The sequence below is a fragment of the Struthio camelus genome, chromosome 5, assembly GCF_040807025.1.
Source record: "Struthio camelus isolate bStrCam1 chromosome 5, bStrCam1.hap1, whole genome shotgun sequence".
Lineage (NCBI taxonomy): Eukaryota > Metazoa > Chordata > Aves > Struthioniformes > Struthionidae > Struthio > Struthio camelus.
The window spans coordinates 79,943,231-79,960,844 of record NC_090946.1 but is presented as its reverse complement, the minus strand read 5'-3'; the positions used below and the strand labels follow the sequence as shown (position 1 = coordinate 79,960,844).

The following is a 17,614-nucleotide window of genomic DNA, read 5'->3' as shown; positions in this document are numbered from 1 at the left end:
GATGCTGCGGCCCGCTCGCCCGGTGGGACGGAGGGGTGGGAAAGCCCCTCTGGCACAGCCGAGTTCAGGGGTTGAGGGGTTTTTTGTTGTTTCCGAGAGAAACGTGGGGCCGTGCCTTACCCCCCCCCCGCCACCGTCCCCATCTCCTCTCTCCACCTGCGCTCTTCAGGCAGCCAAGGCTGTTGGCAACCTTTCCGCTCGGATTTTTATTGGTCTCAACTAAGCTGCCCCTTTCGGAGGGTCGGAGAGCTTCAGTCGTTAAGAAACCAAAAAAATAAGAGGGGGGAAAAAAAAAAAATGCATCGCCTCTCCCTCCCCCGGGGCTGCCCTCCCTTCCCGCTGCGGCGAGAGCGCGCACCCCGCCGCGCCGCTCAGCCCGCGGCCCGGCTCCCTCCTTTCCAAGCCAAACAGCGCCAGGCCAAGGCACTGGAGCCAAGGACTGCAGGCTCTAGCCACCTACAACCGTACCTGTTTAGCTCTGATCACCTTCCTGCTCGGAAGCAATTTGGAAAGGACACAGCACAGGTAGCTATTAGCTAACACAAATTTAACTGCTCCAGATATCTTTTGTTTTGGGTTTTTTTTTTTTTTTTTTGCATTGTAATGGGGTGATTTGATCTTCAAAGGACCCATGCAAACCTTTGAAGCTTCCCAAAGAAGCCAATCTCCACTGGGGGGGGGAGGAGGGGAGAAAATGTTAATAGTTTTAAAACCTGGGGAATCCCGAAGATGGACGAAGGGTATAAAACCCGGTGGGTTTAGCATAAAGCCCTCAGGTAAAGCCTTCACCTTCTTTTCAAATGCATTTTTGGAGGGTTGCTTTGCAAACGCTTGGGCCGGGTTAGCAAGGTCGGCTCTATTCCCATCGGCCGGGGGAGAAGCAGCTCTTAAATCTCCGGGGAGCCTCATCTCCCACGTGGCGCAGCCCGAGCACAGGGGGATCCGCGGTACCTCGGCGAGAAATAGAAAGACTAAAATTTGCAAAGCCTTTTTTTTGGGGGGAGGGGGGAAGGGGAGGGAAAGCAGGGTGGGTGGAAGAAGATGAGAAGGAGAGGGACATATTCCCAGCTGCGCTCCTGGCCAACACAGCCTCGGCAGCACCCTGAGAGGTGAGACACAAAAATGCGTTTACCTTTAAAATAATGACTCATTTTATTTTTTTCTTTTAATATGTAGTTATAAATATATTTTGTCAAAATATATGATCATTATTGTCAAAAACATTTGCACATAAAGTCATAAATAAGGTCAAGGTGAACGTTTAGTTTAGAGAAGAGTCCAGCTATAGCAAGCAGTTCGGGGGGGGGGGGTGGGACGGGAGGGAGAGAGAAGGGGGAGGAGAGGGCGGCGGGGAAGGGGGTCAGCGGCACCCGCACCCCTCCACCACCATCTCCTGGTAGTTTTTCAGGACCACTTTGTCATACTCATCCAGGTAGAGCATGGAGATGGCGCTCAGCTCCGTGGGCACGCAGCAAGCCTTGGGGATGCTGGAGTTCACGGAGTTCACCAGCGTCTGCACGATGGCGTGGTTGGTGGAGTTGAGGTGGTCGGCCAGAGGGAAGGGGCAGTCCCCGTGGCAGTAAAACGCCTGGTACCCCGGGGGCGCCACGATCCAGTCGTTCCAGCCCACGTCGCTGAAATCCACATAGAGGGCATGGCGGCGGCAGTTTTTTTTGTTCTTGCGGGAACGCTGGTGCTTGGGGCTCCGGCGGGCTCTGCGGGTCAGCGTGTGGCCTCGCCCGTCGTGCCCAAAAGTGACCAGGAGCGGCCTGAGCTGAGCCCAGTCCCCGCGCCCTTGAGGTAAAGATCGGCTAATCCTGACGTGTTTGCCCTGATGAGTCTGTGCGTGGTGGAGGTGGGTCACCTCGATCACCAGCCCGTGGTTCGGCTGCTTGTCCTTGGTCCACCGGATCACGGCCGGGCTCACATCAAAGGTCTCCCAGCGCGTCACGTTGTGGTGCACCAGACGCGTGTCCAACAGGCGCGTAATGGCCTGAGCGCGCTCCGACAGCGGCTTCATCACTTCGTAAATGTTTATCCGGTGGAAGCCCCTCTCCCACGCCGCGCTCGGCTCCTCCACCTGCTCCCGGTACAGCCGCAGCTCTGCCGAGGAGATCACCTCGTTTTCCGGCACGCTGCTGAGGTTGAAGACGAAGCGGATCCGGGGCGCCTCGCTGGGGCCCGGCACAGCCTCCAGGTGCTCTGGAGCGGAGCGGACGAGGAGCAGGGAGGGGGACGGGGAAAAAGCAGTACAAAAAGAAAGAGCGCGTCAACCTCGGGGCACTCAGCCGCGAGCCCCAGCGCGGCCGCGACACGCACACACCTGCCCGGCAGCCGCGGGCACCGCTCCGGCGCATCCCTCCCGGGCGGACCCGGCGCGGTCCCTGCCCCGGCGCCGCTGGCTCAGCCGCCGCGCGCGGGGAACCGGACCGGGTCACCCCTTCCCGCCTCGCTTTCCATTTCGGCCAGGCTTCACCCCCTTCGCCTCCTCCCCACCCCAAAAGCATCTCCGCGGCGAGGTGCGGCGCCGGGGAGCACAGAGGTGCCTTGTAACGCAGCGCAGGGGGCAGAGGGAGAAAGAGAAGCAAATTCCAACACAGTAATGATGCGGCTGGATTAATAATTCAGATTTACTTTGGAAAAGAAACATCCGCTAGGAAACATTTGGATCAGATTACAAGGGCCTATTGAATAAACCTTATAAACACACAGCTGTAAGTATTAAATTCGAGTAGTTTTTTTTTTTTTTTTTTTTTTTTAAGAGCAAAACCAGGCAGCAATCGCTTTGATAGTTCAAAAGAAACACACCAGGGGCGAGATCCCGCCCTCAACTTTACTCCCGCATCCGATCCAGAGCCATTAAATCCATACAAGCCCAGGGAGTGACCCCGTGGCAGAGGGACCAAAGGAAACTTGCTGTTGTCAACAGAAGCGAAAGCACCTCAAAATACAGTCAAGCTCGGGTTAAGCACAAGATGCTGGAAAAAACAGAGAGCAGCATGCTTGTCACCCACACGCAGCAGGCTTGGGGCAGGGGGGGTGGTTTTCCTCCCATAAATTTAGGGCCAGGCACATCCCGCTTCTGATGCGATCGCGAGCCTCCAAACACACCAAAATCCCCATCGCTACCGGCACTGGGAATTTACCTCCTCCCATCACTGACCTTCATGGTGGAAGCTCCTCACGGTGTTTGCCCGGCTGGTCGATCGCTCCGGGTATTGCAGGCTAATTTCCTGGAGACTTTCCTCCTCTTCTCCGGACTGGAGCCGATAGAGATCCAGCATGTAACCAGGAATGACGGCTGACTTGCTGGGCTGAGGCCGCCTTCGCAGCCCAAACATCTGGAGCAGAGTTGTTTCGAAACCCCGCAAGAGTTCATGGCTTTGGGCAGAGCGGCGTCCGGATCCGGCTTGTCCCTGAAGCTCTGCGACTTTCTTCCTGCCGGTCTCCGGTATCAGGCTAGCATGGTTAGTACCTCCTAGCAGGACTTGGCATAGTAGGATGACCATCAGCATTCGGTTACCAGGAATCATGGTGTCTCTGGGGTGTAAAAAACGCAACAACAAACAACAAGGAAAGTCAGGATGAAAAGCAACCCCCCTCCTCCTCCTCCTCCTCTTCCGAGGAAATTTAAAAGTAATAACAATAAATGGCCAAACGAGATCAGAAGAAGCCCCCGAGCGGCGGCAGGCGCGTCCCGAGGGCAGGGGATTAGCCGCTGGCCGCGGGTTGCTCGCAGCCCGGCAGCCGCCGCGGCCAGGCGGGTCCCCGCCGCATCGCGGCCCCGCTCGCCCCGCTGGGCCCGGCCGGGCCGGCCCGGGCCGAAGCTGCGGCGCCGCCGGGCTAAGAGAAGGGGAAGGGGCGCCCGGCTCGGCGGGCCGCGAGTTCGCGTCCCGCCGCCGGACTCCGGCGGGGGGGGGGGGGGGACAGGGAGGAGGATTAAAAAAAGTAATAATAATGATAATAACAATAATTAAAAAAAGGAAAAGAAAAGCGACGCCGAGGAAGAAGAGGGCTGTACTCACTGACAGCAAGCAAGGCATATCAGCACAGTCCATGATTCTGGAGAGCCAGCCCGGACCCAGCGCGCCGAAAGCCTCGGGGCAGCGGCTGCCGAGCGCCTCCCGCGATCGCCGCCCGGGCGCAGTGCGGCCGCCGCCGCCGCCGGCCCCGGTTTTCTCCCGGCCCCGCAGTCACGTGGAGCCGCGCACCCCGCCGGCCCCGGCCCCGGCCCGCCGCCCCCGGCCCGCCCCCGCCCCCGCCCGGCCCGGCCCGGCCCCGCGGGGGACGGCCCGGCCCGCCCCGCCGCCCGCGCCAGGCTCCCGGGCGGCGGCGGCGGCGGCGCCCGGCGCCCCGGGGGGGCGGCCCCGACGGCAGAGCCCCGGCCGCGCCTCAGGTGGGTTTTTCAGCGGGAGGTGCAAAAAAGCGAGGTGCCCTCGGGAGGTTTCTCCTCCTTCTTCTCGCCGTGCGCCGTCCCGGCTGCGCTCAGGTGCATCCCCCGGCGTCCCCTCCTGTCTCCGCACGGCCGGGGCGAGGGGCGCGCCGGGGCCGAGCGGACGGACCCTCGGCGAGGCCAGCTCGGATGGGGGAAACTCGGCAAGCGCCTCTGCCGTTACGAGAGGGGAGGGAGCGCTTGGGAATGAAAAGCAGCTGCACGCAGAAAAGGATGGAGGGGGAGACCTGGTTCCTCCCTTGCTCACACCACCCACCCGCGGCCGGGCCCGGTCAGGCTCCCCCAGGGCTGTGCTGCCGGGAAGCCCCTACGCGCTCCCGGCGACTGGGAGGCCGGTGCCAGGCTTGTGGATTATCCCCACTCCCTGCCCTTGGTTCCCACCCGCCCACTAGATTTTCTCTCCCTTCTCATCCCCCTTCCCTTTGCAGCCGTCAGGATAACTCGCGCTCCCCCTTTCCTGCCCGGCCGGGTTCCCAGACCCCTCCTGGAGGGGGCACCCCTCCTCCTGAGGGCAAGCACCACCACCGCCAGGCTGGGCTGTGCACGGGCACAGTCTGGTCACACTGGAGGGGTAGGATCAGGGGTTGCCCGGAGGAAGGATGCTCCCATCAGCCCCAGCATTCCCAAAGGTTGCCCTGCTCATGTGCCAGGGCCAGCTCTGGGGTCGGGAGCGAGAGGCTGGCTTTCCAGGCTCTTCCCGGGCGGGAGGAGCACTCTGCCGGCTAACACGCAGCACCAACTGGGCATGCTGGGGGTGGCGTACAAACACAGCGTGGAGAAGGTTGCTCCTGGGAGAGGGCCCTCCATAAAGAGTTATGTGATGTCCCCTCCTGAACAACCCCAACGAGGAGAACTCCAGCAGGGCTTCAAAACGTTGTCCCTTTGCCCTGCTGGCGTATCCCTTTGTGTTGGGCAAAGTATCACCCAAGGAGAGAAAAGTTTGTTAATTTATGAGACCGGAAGATACGGTCAGAGGAGCGTATGGCATCTCTAGATTCCTTGTTCTAAAAAAGCCATCACTGAAACCGTATTACCATCTTTTAGTTTTCATACGCGTGCCTCTTTCACTGCAGTCAATAAGGATTTTGCTGACTTAAGGCATGAAACTATAGGTTCAGCCACCTGGAAGAATCCAGATGTGCCCCATCTTCCTAAGTCTTTATACCAGGCTCTGCTCTTTGCTAAGATTTTGATGTGCAGGGCTAAAGTTCATAAATTAACCACAACCAACAGCAAGTTCAGAAATGACGACTGTAAACCAGCAGATTCCCACAAATCACCAGGCTGCTGTGCCCAAGTATACAACAGGCCTGAGGGAGCACACATCAGCTTCCCTACGGACCAGAAGTACTGCCCCAAAACTCAAACTCGACTATGACTTCTGCTAATATTTGAACTTTTTTGCTCAGACTGGACCCATGCATTAAAAAAGCCTAGGGATGTCACTGAAAGGACACATACAGATAAAAGGCAGTGCTGACGCTGTAATATCTCTGAGTTATTCCTATAGCACTCCGAGTTTAAAAGAAACATCTGTTAGCAAGGTATTTGGACTATGAATCCATCAAAATTTGTGAAATATTGCTATCACCATTTCAAATGTATCACACTGTGTGTTATTCTTAACAAGGGAAAACAATTTTTGGAGTAGCTGCCGTGCAACTTTTTAAAGTTAAATAACATTTTCATTGAAAATATTCCAGTCTATAAACAAAGTTTATGCAAGTGCCTGTATAGCACAGCTTTTAAAACAGACCTCTGGATTAGAAAAAGCAACTTGCGCTCTCATTGTGGGAGAAGCAGCAATATGTCTCTCCCTTTGTCTGAAGACCTCACTCAGATTTTGTCACGATCAGACAGTGTCCATGTTTAAAACGTTTGTCTCTGAGGAACGCAGTCCCGCGCTACCCAGTACCTTTTCTAGTAAGCCGGCCTATTAAATTCAGATCCAAAGTTACTTATGTAACGCTGGTTAACCATGCCTCTGTGCTAGGAGGTGGCCAGCTGGGGACAGAAACCCAGCGGAGAACAGTGTGGTTTAGGCTCTTGTAGGAGGCAATAGTGTATTTGAGTAGCTCATTGGTTACTAAGAAGTGTTAGTCATGGGGAAAGCTGTAGTATTTATTCCGTAAAATGTAAATACATAACCCAAACCACAAAGGAATAACCATGGATGGAAATAGTGTAGCATTTACAGAGGGAGCTGACATGCATTTCTACAGAAGCTGTATTTCCTTAGCCCCATAGAGAGTAATTCACCTTGAACGTAGCTTCTGCTAAAGCCCATGGAGTTACACATATGCTGAATTTGGTCCAGGCAGGCTAAATAACTGAGTGTGTTATATATTCCAACCAAAAGAGTGAATGCCAAAATGGAGCTAAAAATACAAATGTGGAAGGTTTGAAAAGCAAACACTGCTTAATTCAGTGGTAGATACACCATTGCGTTTTTTAAAGATCCAGCAAATCAAAAATAGAGAATATTATGTCTAAGCTCTACACAAGACACTCTTACCCCTGCATCACAGCTCGTGTGGATGAGAGGGGACATTGCTCAAATTCTTGCCTGTGGTTCAGTCCCAGCTGTATTTGGGACTCTGCAGCCAGGTTTTTTCCTCTGTGACCTCCTTGAAAAGCCTTCCTGGGCAGCTCTGCACCAGGACAGCAAGACTGTTGGCCTCCTCTTGAAGCTAAACACTGGGTCATTGGGGACGTCACCCTGCAAAGAACGAGCAGACAAAGAGGTGATTCATGCACATACAGACCTTGGCTGTGACAAACGTCTTGTTCTGGTGGTGGTAGCAAGAAGGCCAGGAGCTGGCAGGTCTCCTGGAGTCCGTGTGCCCAACTCTGCTTGCAGAGGTTACTGGCTGAGGGGCAATTATTTGCTCTCTTTGGTTGCACCCTTTACCCTGCTAATCGTGAATTTGCTCAGGCGTGTTTCTGATAAAATCCCAGCCACTAACATTTGTCCTGCTTCCAGATTTTGTGTGCTCAGGACCTACCAGCAACCACTGCAGGTCGATGTTCAGCACCTCTAGAAATTAGGCCAGCTCTGTTTACAAGGCAAGCATTTCCCCTAATGGCAGCATTTCAGGAGATGCCTCTGGACTCAGGCAGAGAGAGACCTTCCCAAACCAGTTCTTGCATCCTGTGTTATTTTTAGAGCAGCTGCACCTTTTGGGCTCCAAAGTTTGCAAACAACCTGCCCTGTGAAAAAACTCGTCCCACCAGATCCGTGCTTGAGCAGAAACAAGCCTAAAACCATAAATAAATAAATAAAGTCATATGTCAGAGACCTTTTAATGACATGAATTACAGGAGGAGATGCCCATAAGTGTGCTAAGACCTGTTCCCTCCTACCCTTTCCTTTCGACTGCCTAAGCTTGTCAATTAAGACAAAGGTAACTGGACAAACAACTCCAAGGGATTACATTTTCCAAAGTAGCTCTTCACTAAAGAGCCAGACTACAACTGGTGAAAACAAGTGCAGCTGCTTGAATGGTAAAAGGAACACTTTTTACAGCCACATTGAGATTTTCATTATTTCTCTAAAGTCTTCAGAGCTGGCCTATTCTACCAGCATTTTCTATGTTCTCTTGAAAAAGGAAATGCATACTTCTCCTGAAATACGGCATTGGTCCCAGCTTGGATCTTACTTTGCCTTTACATTAAAGTATCTCTGCTGAGGTACCAGGACCACTTCTAGCATTGCTTCTGAGTTAACAGGAGAATCAGGCTCAAGATTGCTATTTTATTCCAAACAGGTTTTTTACAAATAAAAACAATGTGCACGTACATTACAAAAATGCAGTTATAAAAAGACTGTCTTTAGTAATTAGATACACAGTAGCTGAAACAGTGGGATTGTTTGCTTTTTTCAGTTTTTAAGTTTTTAAGTTATGATAATTATTGCTTTGCAAATGCTATCAAAAGACTGACTGCGCCATGCAGGGAGAATTTTAGTTGTTTTACTTGACTTGCCACTTTTCAAAGATCCTACTTTGTACTCGGCATGCCTAGAAGTTTCTCATCTTACTTTTCATACATGCGTTGTCCATCTTCTCCAGGGAGAGCGTAAGGTCTCTGCTGCTAAAGATTGTCCCTTAAGAGATGCTTTGGTAGTGCATCAAAACTAGGAGGCCTGTGACTTGGGCAAGTGCTTCAGCAATGCAACTCATAAAATAAAACTAAAACCATTTTAATGGTCTGTTACTAAAATTCCCCTGAACTGTGTTAAAAACACCTCTTTAAGCCATCTGTTGTAAAATCATTTATACATCACTTGTTTCCTTGATCAATGTTACAAGACGAATATGCATTGATCTCATGCAGCTTGTTGAAAGAATGTTGCTTTTAACACACACTTGCTTCCGCACTGCATTAGTCCCTGCTCAATCAAAGCCTCAGCTCCGAGAAGCGAGAAGGACCTCCAGAAGATGAAGGACACATTCCTCAAGTTCTGAAATTGTAGCTGGTACTAATAAAGATCATTATTCTTCTAACAAACACCATAAGACCATATGGCTATCTAAGATAAGCAGATTCATTTTGGATGTGTTGAGTCATGAATACTTTTTAAGAATACCACAAGCATTGGCAGCTCCTTTAGCGTACATACCACTTCAGTGTGCCTCAAGCACTGATACGTGGCTGTGTCTGCGTTCGGCTCTGACTCTGATATTTCACATGCTTTGCTCTTCCTCGCTGTCTAGCAACACTGCCAAATTTGCCATTCCACACAACCACGTGGCACCTCCGGGGTGCTGACATTTGTCTTTGTCCTTTAATTGTATCTTGAGATCTGCCATCATCAGAAGTGTTAATGATTTCAGACGCTAGAACAAGGCATAAATAAGCAGAGCAGAACAACTGCTGCAAAGATAGAGGAGAACATGCTCAAATTCCTCAAAAGAGTTTGTTCTGAGCACGTTCTCACCAATTCTATTTGATTTTCAGCAATAGCAAAGGAGTTTATTGGCAGGCATTTTCACAAGTGCTGGGAAATATGGGCACGTGAATGAATTCTGAATTCATTAATGTGAACATCCACACCTAAAAGCAGAGTGGAAGAATTTGTGTTAGAGATTTGAGTGTGGTCCTGGTCAGGAAACACGGACGTACCATATGGCCTCCATCTCCAGTGAAAGCCAACTGGTGGGGCTCATTAGCACCAGATGCTTGGTGACAAAGTGCGTGCTTGCAACCGATCGACAGACCAAGGACCCATCTTAGAAACTGTTCACTGAATAACCTTACATAGTAAACATATAGGATGAACGCGGGAGCTTCCCACAGACAGGAAGAAGAGATCACTTCTGAGGGAAGGACTGCTCCTCCACATAGGTATATACAAGGCTGCAGGTTGTATGGGCTCCATAGGTATTCCTCCCGAGGCTGCTGTCCTACTTCCCACCCAGTGGCATATGTGCTTTTATAAGCAGGTATGTGCATATAAATCATGTACACACAAACACACATAGACACATACGTATCCATCACACTTGGCTACAACATACACAAAAAAATCTGTGTTAGTACTACCCCATTCACTGCAAATATCCTATGGGTTTACTCCTTGTGTAAGGGGTACTGCTCTGTACACTGGGAGGAAGGAGCTAAAAGAAGTCGCAGTCCTTCCAGACTGAGCTTACTGTAGGACCTAGTTCAGTGTATTGCAGCGAGGCTCTCTGTTTTATTATTGATAAAGTGAGCTAAGGAGTGAGGCGTTCGCTGGGTTTATTTTCAAGGTGCAGATGTTCTTGCTTAATGTTTCCTGCTCTGCTCTGGGGCAATGAAAGACTGGAAAGCAGAATCAAACCCCACCTCCTCTGCCAAACAGCTATGACGAAAAAGCATCTGAGTAGGGACACAGCTTGTGGCAGTAGCAGAGAAACCTGATTTCATTTTTGGCTTTTTTCTACATGAGCAATTATCTATTTTGCCCCTCACTGCCTCTGTCATGCACAGACACTGACTCAGCAGTCTAAAGCAGGCCCTTAGCTATCTGGGGAGTTCAAAGGCGATAGGTTCAGTTCAGTGCTGCAAGGACTGGGACGCCTAGAGGAACGTTGGCCTTATGGAGATGATTTGGACTTCAGAAGGTCTAGGTTCAGCTTTGTGCTTGTGTGACACTGGCTGAACCAGCAGGAACCTACTTTATCCAAGTGGCTAAACATATGCTTAACAGTGAAAAGTAATTAAAAACAAACAAACAAACAAAACAAAAGGGAAAGGAAGCAATTAGAATTAAAGGTGTGTCAGAACATCTACTCTGGAAGAACAAGAGCACTGTGAACAATCCTCAGAAATAAAGTAAAAATAATCATAAGTTCCCGAAAGGTCTCCAAATTCCAACTCCGCAAGTAGAAAGTTTTCCAACCATTTTAGCTAGGCTCATGCCCCCGGGAATATGGCACAGGGATGCTGCACAAGCTCCCTTTTACAGCATGTTCAGCAGAAGTTATGCTCCACCATCGTGGAGGGCAGACCAGTGATTCTCGACTCAGCTGCAGCAGAAAGAAGCTGACTCTCCCTGGTGTCGCACCACCTTGAGAGAAATAACAGACGGGAAACATTGCTGTGGGACATTTTGAAAACTCCAAAAGCAAAATCTCCTCCATAGGAAATAACAGATAGTGAATATGCCTGGAAAGGAGGGATTTAACACATTGTAGTCAGAGGTAGGTTTCCAGCATTTTCCAGAAGTACTCATCAGGGCTTTAGATTACTGGCTGGCAGCCACAAGGCCCGTGAACTGAAGGGAGGCCAATTTCTTGACCTGCAAGTTTCAATGCAAAGACAGTCTGTGCTCTCTGATACCTTATCCAAATGACGTGGGCAAACCAGCGTTGTATGTGTGTACCGTGCATGTCTACAACCCACAGGCAAACTAGGCTTCCTACTAGAGGTCATTTGCTGTACCTACTTATTTTATTTTTAAAAAATCAGTCATGAAACAGCTTACAGCAGGATAAAACTGTGGAACTGGCTCATAGGAGAGGAGAAAGGAGAGAGGCTCATAGAAAAGGGAAAGGAGAGACTTGTATAGAAGAGAGGGGAATAGCTAAAAAGCAGTTTGAAGAAGAAAAGAAATTGCAAAAAGTGAGCGAGTCTGAAGACATCCCATGTCTCACTCTCTCACTATGAAGTGACCTTCAAGGTCAGAGGTTGCTCACCCACAAGGAGGTCCACCTGGGCAGAAGGGTTTACAGCATCAGACCCCAGAGGATAAGCAGGAAGACAGAACAGAAGAGAAAACTGATATGGGAAAGAAGTGAAAACCAAGAAGGCAAATTCAGTCTGGGCAGATGGCCAAAGCAAGGCCAAGTGCAATTCTAGAAAACGGGACCAAAGCCAAAGGCACCAAGGTGTCACAACAGGCTAGCTCTGGTCTGCAAAGACAACCCAGAATGACGCAACTGGCAGGTGCACAGCATCACCCAGACGTGAAGAGAAACAGGCTGAAAACTAGGGATTTTTGAACAATAAGCTCAAGAAGAAGGGTCTGAGCCAGCAGTTTCTATTTGTGTCGTACTCAGGGTTAGGATAACACTGGTATCTCTCGGTACCAGCCCCGTGGGCACGCTGGTGTTACACTTTGAGTCACAGAAAGCAGAAAAACCAAGTTGCGGCAATTTCCCTGAGGACCTCTTTGTTCCCCTGGTCGCACCCTGCATTCCTGCTTGTTCCATCTCCCTCCTGCTGACTCTGCTGCCTTTTCCCACCCTCCGTACACATACCTGATAAGGCAACAAGTCTCAGAAGCAGGTATTGTATGCAAATGACACCACACCTAAATCCAAAGAAGTATTGCAGAGAGCAACTGTGCAATGCCATTTACGTAAGTGGCACCAGCTTATAAACACACTGCAGAAAGACTGAGCACCGAGCTAACTCCATGGCTGCCAAAACCGCAGAGAGTCATGCATCCCATCCCGAGAGTCTCTCAGCAAGTCACTTCACCTCCTGTCACTCTTTCCCCACATAACAGTTAGCTGCAAGGAGAAAGCAGGGCAGGAAATCGGTGATGCTCCCGCTGCCTGTCCACCTCCAGCGAGGCTGAGCATGGGAAGGACAGAGGAGCAGTCAAGTAGGGTGGGGGCTTGTGATACTGCAAGGAGAAGATGATGTGGATTAAGAATCAGATCACCAGAGAGAGGAGGATAACATGAGAAGGCCAAGAGGAACTACAGCCTGTGAGTATTGCCTAGAGTCAGGGACAGTGGGGACAAACCTCTGATTCAAAGCGAAATAGTGACTGTCCAAGGTGACCCTGACAGGATCTGTCTCACAGTGTAGTGCCATGAGGACAGCTCAGATTTGCAAGTTGTTGTGTAGTTCATTTCTTTCTTGGGACCATTGGCAGCCACCACTCCTTTCTCAGAGGTTTCCCTGTTGGTAAGCCACCAATAGCCCAGGATGACACAGCCACAGAAGAAGTACAATGGAATGGGATAGCAAAACTGGACCTTCTCCATCATGTTTTCTGGCAAGTAGAAGTACTCAAAGTAGCTGCCTGAATGTATCTACAGTGTTGGGAATGGTTATGGCCTGAGAGTTTAGCAAGAGTCAACAGAAAATTGGGTACTAACTGGTCTATGTATGCTTGCAAGAGATGCACAGCCCTGCGGGCTAAGAGGCAGATCCCAGCCCCTTCTCATCACTCTTCAGGATATAGAGAATTTATCTCACTCAGCATCATCCATTCCCTGTCCACAGAGGGTCACCCTGCCCTGCTGTACGAAAATTCCTTTCACCCAAACCAGCAAATTTCCTAAGTCCATCCAGTCTGTTAAAAAAAAAAAAAAAAGGCAGCTGGCTGAAAAATGAAGGCATTTTTAAAATTAAAAATAAATAAAGGCTGGGCTCTGTCCTGTGGATGGAGGCACGTAAATGCTGCTTTCATACATTTCAGACTCCTCCCAGCTACAGAGCTCCCAAAGGACTTTGTCTCCACAGGGTGAGCAGCTCCATGTCTCCCATGGCAGAGGGCACACATGGTGATCTGGCTCGCGTTACTGAGCAGGATCAGATGATAAGTGAAGATCCATGATGCTGAGCAGCAGGCACTGTTGGTCAGCGGCTCACTGGTCAAAGTCTTTTCCTTCTTCTTTCTGAAAGTGCTCCCGCACCTTTCTTTCCCTAGGGAAGTACTGAGGTTCTTCTTTCTCCAAAGACTTTGTCACTGCAAAGCTTTAGGCACTTACACTTCTCTGCATGGGTAACATTTTAGCATAAGGGTATTTGCACAGTATGTTTCAGCTCAATTGCATTTGTAATAATCAATTGGTCTGTAAAATCGCTCTTTTTACTGCCCCATGACAGATGAATAGTAAATGCAGCAAAAAACTGCTCCACAACCCTGAGTCTGAGGAAGTGTAGATCTGTCACCCTTCACTCACTTTGTATGCTGTTAGATTTCCTCCAAGTAATTTTATGCTGCTAGACACCTAATAACCTAAATGGTCCCAGGAAAGGGGAATTGGTTTCCTCTGTAAAAAGCCTGGTGTTTATTTGCAATTTAGCTTACCTGGCTTGTTTAAAGTCTTATCAGAATGCACCCACCTACTTTCTTTTATTCATTTTCACTTGATATCCAAGATTTGCTTGAATTGAGAATGTCTAAAGCCTCAGGCATGATCCTGGGTGTTCTCAAGACTTAAATGCCACTGCTTAAAGAGTTAAAGATCTAGATGGCTGCACTAAGAGGATGATAAACTAATCACTCAGTCACTGCTGGTGAGCCTGGTGTCATTTACTGAAACATGGAATGCATTTAACAATGTAAAAGAAACTCCATGCAGTGCAAAAGCCAAAGATGATTGTTAGATTGTCAAGGTTTACTTTGGAGAAAGTCCTCAATCTAATTACCTACGTTTAAGCAACAGAAAGATTTTTTCACTCACTCAAGAAGTTAACATTTTCCTTTCAAGCCAATAGGAATTCTTTTAATGTGACTAAGGACTGCAGATTCTGTTCAGAGGACTACAGAAATTTAAGACATGGGCTGGGCTGAAAAAATAACTCTTTTAGGGGACAAGTTAGAAATGTGTCCTATCGTCATAACCATAAGAAAAGTGAATTTAATAAAATAATTACAGTACTACTACTGCACACTTACTTATTGATTTGTATCTTCCAGTTCAAAATGGTTTAAAAGAAAAGGACCAATCTCAGCACTCTACCAGAATAATTTTCTCTTTATTAAAAAGCCAGGCTCTGTTTTGGTGTTAGAAGAATGGGATGCTTCAAATCATTTTCCCTGCAATTTCTCCCATAGGGGCCCTAAAACCTGAGATGCCATGAAGGAAGCAAGAGACTAGGTCCAACATTTTGTTTTCACATTTCAGAATCTGGAAAACACTGGCATTTTTCTTTATCCTTAAAATGGGGTCTGAGTTACAGATCGAGGTACCAAGCTATCGAATATGAATAACGTCAAAGGAATTTTGTTAGGCTCACCTGATGAGGGGCCAAGCTGCAAATAATACCCCTTTATTATCTATTATTCTATTAAGCCTTAATCAGAATGGTACATTAATTGTGAGTCCCATTCACTATAGCTGGTACAGGAACCTTGACCCACCATATTAACCCCAGAGCCAGTGGATACCACCACAAGTGGTAGAAATAAATTATTATTGTTATCACCCAAGTTGTTCATTGATGGGGAAGTAAGGCCCAGAGAGGCAGACGGTGTTCCTCCAGAGCGAAAGGAAGGTATGACCATAGCTCACCCTTGCAGACCAATGTCAATTTGACCTAGCAAAGATAGGCAATAATAGAAGATGAAGCACTATCGGTTTAGCAAGTGCTAACTGCTTACCAGTTCTCCAGAGACTCTAGATGGGCACTTGGCTGGCTAGCTTGGACAAAGTTTGTCCTGCAGCTCTGGTACTGTGACACAAAAGACTTCCTCTGAGGAGGCAGAATCACATATTGTACAATCACACCTACCTTCACGACATGCCTGACAAGATAGCGCATGATCACCTTCCCTGCTGGGTGACAGCTGATGGCTCAGGCAATTCTGCTCGTGTTGGAGACAGTCTCTGCAGAAGTAAGGAAAGCTTCAGCCTGAACCAGGAGATCAAAATCCAGCTCTTTGGGTGGAAATTCAGCCGATCAAAATGGAGGAATCTACAGTACCCCCTTATCCTGAAATGGACATCCAAAACAGATCAAATTGCTCCTTAAAGGTGGCTATTTCCCTCCTCATCTATAAAGGTAAACTAAATGAGTAACTCAGGTGTTGCTGTCTACACCATAGAGATCCGAAGGCAAAAAAAAAAAGAATGATATTCAAAGGAACTTGCTGTTCCTGTTGTGTAAACATTTCCTTTCACAAAGAGGCAACATTTACCCCAGGAACTGTCTCACTTTCACTTCACGAAAGAGAGCAAACACTTTAAGATCAATAGGACCAAGAAACTGTTCTACCAACAAAAACTGAGGAACTTCTGAAATGCTCCACAGACCTTAATCACTACGGCAGAGCAAATTGTTTTCTACCTCATCCGTATGTGCATGTATTTCAAGAGTTGAAAAAACTGCCGTGCTCATACTTCTCAGCAGCTAATAAAAATCCTTGTTAGCAACATCTGGATACAAGATAAGGGAACTTTGCAAAGAACGATGAGGTATTCAACAAGTTTCTCCAGCGGGTTCATCATCTGTCCTCTGAGGACTTTGTCCAACATCTACTGAGGTGTTGGGGTGTTTTTCCATTGACTTCATTGGGCTCGGAACCAAGCCCTAAAGCCTCCCTGCTGTGCTTGGACATTTGTGTTTGATCTGCAATAAGTTCTTTCATTTCTCTTATTACTGGAAAAATAAATAAAGGCACAATACAAGAAAGCAACTAAACACACGCTTACCTTTAAGCATATTCCTAAATCCATTCACTTTTAGTCCTTAAATCCTATGGACTCCTGGGAGAGAAAAGCACATGCTTCAAATTAAACACATACTCAGGGTCTTTACTAATTAGTGATGGCCCTATGTCTTACAGGGCCTTAAACACATCTTACAGCATCTCAGGTTTTAGGGCCCCTATGGGAGAAATTACATGGAAATCATCACAAAAGTGCAACTTTCAGTATTGTATCTAATGCTGGAAGCCTATCGTTAATGAGTCTGCTTTAACGGTGATTCTGTTACTGTATCATTTACAATTGGTTAAGTAAAGTATAGCTTCTTAGATATATGTAAAGATAAGAATCTCTTAAAACCAGAACATTGTCTTGGCTATTACTACAACATAGTCAGATCATGACCAAACTCACCAGAGCAAAACTGCTTTTTGGAATATACATTTTAACAGCATCTCAAGAGTAAATGTGTCTCACCCGCCAAAATATCGTCTCTGGCATCTTTGACCTTGCTTAGAGGAAGCGCTTGTGCATCCCCCTAGGACCTGCCTCCTCAGAGATAAGTAAGCCTTTACCATTGGATCAGACAGCAAAAGGAAGAGCATTCAGAGTAATCTGCACCAAGTGAAGAGCATTTGTTTTCACCATACCTTGTTTATTTTGGGCCTCTGCTAAAAAATTTTGGAAAAAAATCTCAGCTGTCTTGATCATAGGCAGGGACTCAGATTTAATAGTTTTTGACAGCTCAGCTCAGGGTTGTCTCTGGTGAGAGAACATTTGGAACTTTCTTTGCAAAACAGTCCTTCAATAAAGGAAGGAATAGGCTTTTGCCTATCTATCTGAGAACGACATGCACTTTCCAGTGATTTTTTGTCATTCATATAGATAGCACAAATGCCAGCTTACATGAAACCTCTCACCTTTTCAGCATCTCTTGTGCAAGGACTGAGGCTTGTCCTTCTGTGGCTACGTTCCATCTCTTTTTCTTTTAACATACCTTCCTGAACCTCCTTTTCAAGGTACCTCTTTGCACAGCACCTTAAGATACTCTTGGCCCTCCAGCTCTCTCTATAAAATTTCATGCTGTCCCACGTTTATAGGTTCATTGTTCTGCAGGGCGAACAATGAGGCCACATTTCCATGTCCATTAACGAGGAATCTGGATCAGATGTTAGCACACAACTGTATTTTTCTCAAGTTAGCCAAAGCACGCAGTCTTGTGCTCCTGCTGGCTTTACTATTTATACAGGCTGCAGACAGACAGGTGATATCTGAACTCAGCATAAAG

At 48.3% G+C, this 17,614-nt stretch overlaps 1 protein-coding gene across 4 annotated transcripts in view; it reads right to left on the bottom strand.

Moving 5' to 3' along the window:
• Nucleotides 1-1,129: 1,129 nt before the first annotated feature.
• The window catches only part of BMP4 (bone morphogenetic protein 4), a 62,467-nt gene continuing 45,982 nt past the window's right edge, over nucleotides 1,130-17,614 (bottom strand). The window contains exons 2-6 of one of the 4 annotated variants that reach the window (XM_068947528.1): nucleotides 16,333-16,386; nucleotides 15,413-15,613; nucleotides 6,969-7,172; nucleotides 3,164-3,540; nucleotides 1,130-2,202 (exon numbers count right to left, since the gene is read on the bottom strand). In XM_068947528.1, the coding sequence (XP_068803629.1) occupies nucleotides 1,361-2,202; nucleotides 3,164-3,540; nucleotides 6,969-7,159 (1,410 nt within the window). In that variant the 5' untranslated portion in view covers nucleotides 7,160-7,172; nucleotides 15,413-15,613; nucleotides 16,333-16,386 and the 3' untranslated portion in view covers nucleotides 1,130-1,360. Of the gene's footprint in view, nucleotides 2,203-3,163; nucleotides 3,541-4,029; nucleotides 4,177-6,968; nucleotides 7,173-15,412; nucleotides 15,614-16,332; nucleotides 16,387-17,614 lie in introns of those variants that run through there. The other 3 variants (XM_068947526.1, XM_068947525.1, XM_068947527.1) reach the window with 3 other exon arrangements.